This window comes from Rhinopithecus bieti, unplaced genomic scaffold (genome assembly GCF_001698545.2).
Source record: "Rhinopithecus bieti isolate Rb0 unplaced genomic scaffold, ASM169854v2 scaffold_13262, whole genome shotgun sequence".
NCBI classification, from domain to species: Eukaryota; Metazoa; Chordata; class Mammalia; order Primates; family Cercopithecidae; genus Rhinopithecus; species Rhinopithecus bieti.
In genome coordinates, this window is record NW_016808004.1 from 2799421 (window position 1) to 2806127 (window position 6707).

Here is a 6707-nt window from a genome sequence, read left to right on the forward strand (position 1 = left end):
GATCTTGGGTATAGCCTCTCCTAGATGAAGCTGATGTGTACACATCTGTCTCTCCAGGAGGCTCTGGCAGTGAGTCTCAGACTCCTAGCAACCCTGCATTTCACAGTGTAATATGGCCCCAGAGACCTGGGCCAGTTTATCTGTCCTCCTACACTGCAGCTTTTTTTCCCAAGGAGCACGCACCACACCTCTATTAGGCTCTGGACTCAAAACAGTTTGGTAGGGAGTTGGTCCTAGTTCAGAAATAAAGAATAGACCAACCACAACTTTAAATCAGTTTATTGACACAGTAACACAACACACTTGCCTCCCTGACATCCCTGTCCCCCTCACCAAACCTAGATCTCTTCCCACTTCCTCTCCCCTTAGAAAAATCTGTTTAGTGAAAACAGTTAAGGGCAGACCACTTCTACACTCCCAGCGCTACCCTAGGCCCTGCAGAGCAGGGTCTCAGGCACTACTCAGAACCTGGTGGGGAGGCAGCTAGTGCTATACTCAGCCAGCCAGAGGCATCCAGTCCCTAAGAACAGATTCCCCCACAATTCCCAGGCCCTGAGTTGCTATATATTCCTCTTCCTCTCTGCTCTTTGTGACCCCAGGAAGGAGACCTTGGGGCCTGGGCCTGCAGCCAGGAGCAATAACTCCTGGCAGTGATTTGAGAATTAGAGTTTGGCTAGTGTTTTTATGGCCCAGGCATCCCCCTAAAAAGCCCTGGTGGTGGGAATAAATTTCAATGCCCCTACTTAAAATGTACTGATAACATTAAACAGATTAAGCCAGCTTAACCAAATGCCAGAATAACACTAAGCTGTAAAGAAGGAGGGGTCTGACCTGCTTACTCCAGGCCAGACACAAATGCACACAGAGAAGCCCAGGTAAGAGTGTCAAAAAACAACTCAAGGACACTGCCCAGGGACTGAAAAGCCTATACTCAGGAGCCCCTGGGGTGACAGGAAGCAAAGAAAGAAAATACACAGTCTTAATAACCAAAAACAGAAAGCCAACAGCAGGGAAACCTGAGCCTGACAGTGCTGCCCACCAGCCCTCCAGGCCATGCCCCTGAACCCAGACAGTCCCTCCCCCTCTAGGCAATGTCCTCCCCTAGGCTAGATAGAACACATCACACAGCGCAGTTTAAAAAGCTTCTAATGCCAGTTCATAAACATCTTCATTTACTATTGGTGATTACATATGAATAATATGTTTATACTGTTCTTTATGGAAAACAATTTCAACGAGTCAACTCCGAGAACACAACAGGCAACCCTCATCCTGAGCCCCTCAGTGTCCTTCCCTAGACAGCAAGGAGCCCTCTCGTCTGTCCCAGGGCTGCCTAACTTCCCCTCTTCCCCCACTGTTGGTCTTGGGCAAAGCATCCTCTATGACTATTAGTCCTCGTCGGACAAGTTCTGGTCCAGGGGATAAACCATGAACATCACATCTGGCCGAGAGGGGACACAGGGATGGCCTGGACGTACAATCTCAAAGCCCAAGAAGCTGAAGGTCTTCAGGAGTGGAGCTGCAGAAGACAGAGTGTTAAAAAGTCTGATGAGAAACACAGGGTAGGCTGAAGGTAGGCTGAAATCAAAACCCCAAAGATGGAACAAATAAGCACTAGGCTTTTACTAACCCTTCGGGCACTTGCCCTCCCGCCATGATTTCCCAGGGTTTGAAAGGCAAATTCAAGAGTCCCACCTCATCATGGAGGTGCTCCCTTCTCTCCCCCAGGCCCCACTGTCTGGGCTATAAGGCTCAGGCTGCTCTGACTCCTCACCTCTGTCTTCTCGGCCCTTCCTGAAGCAGATGAAGACATAGTTCACTTTCATCTTCTCTTCAGCAAACTCTAGCAGTGCTAACAATCTGCAGGAAGCAAAGAGAAGTACTGAGGCCCATCGCCACCTTCCTAGACCTCCCTCCCATTCACACCCCACCCCCACCAACCCAAAGGCTTTTCTGAGGCCTACAACCAGCAGTATAAATGCAGAAGCTCCGGGCGGGGCTCACGCCTGTAATCTCAGCACTTTGGGAGGCCGAGGTGAGCGGCTCACAAGGTCAGGAGATCAAGACCATCCTGGCTAACACAGTGAAACCCCACCTCGACTAAAAATACAAAAAATTAGCTGGGCGTGGTGGCGGGCGCCTGTAGTCCCAGCTACTCTGGAGGCTGAGGCAGGAGAATGGCGTGAACCCAGGACGCGGAGCTTGCAGTGAGCAGAGATTGTGCCACTGCACTCCAGCCTGGGCAACAAAGCGAGACTGTCTCAAAAAAAAAAAAAAAAAAAATGCAGAAGCTCCAGGAGGAAGATTCCTATGTCAAGACCTCAAGAGCCTTGAATTCAGAAAAAAAGCCACAGCACCTGAGAAAAATGTTATTGACTTTTCCTGTAATGGGAGGTCTTCATCTGAAAGTAACACTACCCATCTTAAGTAATGTTGTTCACAAGACAGAGTTTGGGGCCTAGAAAGAAAACCCAGTTCTTCAGGTGTCCGCCAGATTGCCAAGTTCGATATGATCACCTGCCACTGACAGGGACACTCTGGGCTCTAACACAGCCTAAAAGGATTTTCTAAAGAGGCTGGGACCACTCAGGAACTCTGTCCCCAGGACATTTCTTACACATCTTGGCCTCTTGGAGAGTCTGCCCGATCCAATGAAATCCCACTTACCTCTGAGCTTCCTGGGTGGGGTGTGAATGGGAGGGGGGAAGTCTAGGAAGGTGGTAATGGGCCTAAGTACTCCTCTTTGTTTCCTGGCCTTTTAAACTACACCACTGTGTAGCTAAAGGGGGATTTAGTGTCTGCTGGGAAGAGTGAACCATGGGGCGATTAACCGATTAACCGGCAGGCATTTGGTTAATGTGATAACAATCTGTTTCTTTTTTTTTTTTTTTTGAGACGGAGTCTCGCTCTGTCACCCGGGCTGGAGTGCAGTGGCCGGATCTCAGCTCACTGCAAGCTCCGCCTCCCGGGTTTACGCCATTCTCCTGCCTCAGCCTCCCGAGTAGCTGGGACTACAGGCGCCCACCACGTCGCCCGGCTAGTTTTTTTTTTTTTTTTTTTTTTTTTTTTTTGTATTTTTTTAGTAGAGACGGGGTTTCACCATGTTAGCCAGGATGGTCTCGATCTCCTGACCTCGTGATCCGCCCGTCTCGGCCTCCCAAAGTGCTGGGATTACAGGCTTGAGCCACCGCGCCCGGCCAACAATTTGCTTTAATTATAACCTAGAGCAGGCCTGTCTTACTGGCTAAAAATAACCTGTTACAAAACGGTATCTGCTTGGGGAGTCTAGAGCTAAGGGAGAAGGCATAGACTCCCCTACAATTCTGTTACCCGCAGTAAACATAAACTCTTCTCTGGAATGGGAACTCCTTTCCCTTCCCCAGCATTTGGCTCTTTACCCTTCTTTGCTCCCATCAGCTAATAATCCATCTGGGATTTCTACAAACAGGCTCTGGCTGGACAGGACTGCATCCCAAGAAGAGACCTTCACCTCGGTGACCTCATACTGGAAGTGGACGATGTGAGGTTTTCCATCATTCACAGGGAGGTCCTGGGTCACAGTGAGCTTCTCGTCCTGGGAAGGAAAGCAGGGCAGAGGACCAGGTCACTACTGCTTCTGGCCATATCATCCACTCCCTAATCTAGGCAATGCCGGGAGTCCCCTTAGGCCAGTCTCAGGGTAGCGTGGGATAGAGGCCATGCTGAAAATGCAGAGTGTCATGATGGCTAAAAGGAGCTGTCACTTACCAGGCACTAGGACCAGTTGATGGTAGTAAAAGCTAGCAAGGTAGGAAGGGAAATATTTACCAATTGTCCACTAGGTGCCAAGTACAAAGTGCTGTCCCATATATTACCTTTATCACCATGACAAGCACTTCAGATGGTAATTAACAACTCCACTTTAAGTCTGAGAATAATGAAGCAACTGACCCGAGGCTCCAAAGACAGTGAATGGCAGAGATGAGATTCAAACCCAGGTCTCCCTGACTCGAAAGCCCACACTTTCCCCCAACACCATGTTCTTTTCCTTGCCTGTCAGAAAGGGAAACATCAAAAACAAATGAGGATATGTGTGAGGGTTTGGCTAGAGCCCCAGTCAGCCAAAGTCTGATTCCAAGTGGACTGTAGGGTCCGTGTTATCTTCCGTGTTACCTCCCTTGGGCACAATCTCTAAAGCCCAGAATTCAGCTACCCTGCTAACCTTCCATCCCAGTGTTAGTGAGAAGCTAAACTAACTTCTGGGCCTCAATTACAGCAGATTAAAAGGCAACAAATGGTGCTGTTATCTTTCCTCTAGTATTCCCAATAAGCCATGCAACAGCCTCAGCTGAAAGAGTCCTTCACAGTACCCCCACTGGCCTAGGCTAAGAGCCAGAGGACTACAAAAAATGATTACCGCCCTTGAGCAGCAGTTCAGTGGAGTCTGAGAAGGCTCCATCCCCAGCCTTCCATCCCAGGGTCCTCCTTACCTTATATATTAGAGCTGAGAGAGAAGGATCCCTGCCGCCCCCTCGCCCACCGGGGATCTTCGACAGTGGGTGAGGGGCATCAGGAGCACCACAGAGGCCCTGGAACAATGTGCCTGCAGCACTGGAGCTGGGGACAGTTACTCAAAGGCAAAATACTACTGTAAGAGACAGAGAGAGTGAGAGAGTAAACACCAAGACTTGAAGATTTTTTTTTTTTTGAGGCGGAGTCTCACTCTGTCGCCCAGACTGGAGTGCAATGGCATGATCTCGGCTCACTCCAACCTCTACCTCCCAAGCTCAAGCAATTCTTCTGCCTCAGCCTCCCGAGGAGCTGGGACTACAGGCGCATGCCACCACACCCAGCTAATTTTTGTATTTTTAGTAGAGATGGGGTTTCACCATGTTGGCCAGGCTGGTCTCGAACTCCTGACCTCGTGATCCAGCCACCTCAGCCTCCCAAAGTGCTAGGACTATAGGAGTAAACCACGGCGCCCGGCAAAGATGTAAAGGTATAACTCAAATCCCACCCCCACCCATCCCGGCTCTCTCTAAACAAGGGAAGGCTTATGAAGGCTCCCCAACTGCCCCAGTCCTGTGGGCTTCAGCTTCCTGAACTATGCTGCTGTCTTAGGGGGAACCCACCGTGTTGCAGAGGCATGGGGAAGGAGTCTCAAAAGGGCCAAGCTGGCGCAAACCTGGCTCACGGCGACCTCCGCCTCCCAGGCTCAAGTGATTCTCCTGCCTCAGCCTCCCAAGTAGCTGGGATTACAGGCATGGGCCACCACACCTGGCTGATTTTGTATTTTTTAGTAGAGACGGGGTTTCACCATGTTGGTCAGGCTGGTCTCGAACTGCTGACCTCCAGTCATCCGCCGGCCTCAACCTCCCAAAGTGCTGGGATTACAAGCATGAGCCACCACACCCGGCTAGAGTGAGAAATCATTTAACTAAATTCCTTAACGGTTAAGAATAAAACTAAATCCAGGGATTTAGCTCCCAGAGCAGAGGTACACAATAGTACACAGAATACTGTGATATCTGATTTGCCCCTGGTATGCCACCAAATGCGGGGCCTTCTTGCCCTTCTTTGCTCATCCTTTTGTGACCTGAGCGTGGGAGGTCAGGTAATAGTGATATGGTCAGAACAGACACTCAGATGTGCTGGGTGCAGGGTATGTGCTGGGAGAGGATACATGCTATGACCTGAGTAAAGAATCCAATAATCAGACAGATTGTAGCAGGTAAAAGGCTCCTAAAGGAGCTCCCTGTCACCTTACTGGCCACCTTGATTTTCGGATGGACCCAATAGGGCTCAACGGTCTTTGAATCCAATTTAGTGGTTCCTTAGGCTGAGATGTAGTTCATTCCCTAGGCCAAGGGCCAAGTGAAGCAGAGAAAGAGGTAAATTGTGTGTGCGTGTACACACCACGACTCAGCAACAGGCCTGTTCCCCAGCCACCACACATCAGCCTCAGAGCAGCTGGAATGCAGTGGACACGTATGGGGGTACTGCAGTGGTGTGCTGGGGCCAGCTCACACAATCGTGCACATCTCTTCCCAAATATGTGTTTAATGATGTCATGTTGGTAGCTTGAATTGGCCAGAGGAGGAGTATTTACACTGCAAAAGTCTCCAAATGCTGTAAATCAGGGCTTTTTTCCCCCTGAAAGCCATTGTAAAATGGTGTGCGGTAACTATTCTTCACACTGTCCTTTGTTTTATATAGCATGGCATGCCAATTTTGGACTCTCCTAAATGAAGAACAACAAAACTGAACTCACACCTAACATGGCAATGGTACAGTAACCGAAGGGGCAGTCCTATTAGCAGAACTGTATCCGCACTCCAGCTGAAAATGGAAGTCCAAATCCATCACTGCTCAGCTCCTAGGATCTGTTCTCTCAAAGATTTCAAATGGAGGCCTACAAGTATACTTGGAAATTTCTTTGAGAAATGGATTTCCCACAAAAGTGTCCATGGGTGAGGAGCAGCGTCATTATCTAGGGGTGCACTTTGGGAGGCCAAAGAGGGAGGATCACTTGAGCTCAGGAGTTCAAGACCAGCCTGGCCAACATGGCAAAACCCCATCTCTACTAAAATTACAAAAATTAGCTGGGTGTGGTGGCAGGCGCCTGTAATCCCAGGTATTCAAAAGGCTGAGGCAGAAGAATTTATTGAACCCAGGAGGTGGAGGCTGCAGTTAGCCGAGATTGCGCCACTGCACTCTAGCCTGGGTGA

At 49.6% G+C, this 6707-nt stretch overlaps 1 protein-coding gene across 1 annotated transcript; it reads right to left on the minus strand.

The window, feature by feature from the left end:
- Window positions 1-262: 262 nt before the first annotated feature.
- On the minus strand, window positions 263-4695 carry OAZ2 (ornithine decarboxylase antizyme 2; the record flags this gene model as incomplete). The annotated part of the gene is given in 5 exon segments (XM_017885012.1): window positions 263-1519; window positions 1775-1860; window positions 3399-3574; window positions 4470-4550; window positions 4552-4695. Coding segments are annotated over 5 exon segments (618 nt in total), but the record flags the coding sequence as incomplete, so codon positions are not given.
- Between the last annotated feature and the right edge of the window lie 2012 nt (window positions 4696-6707).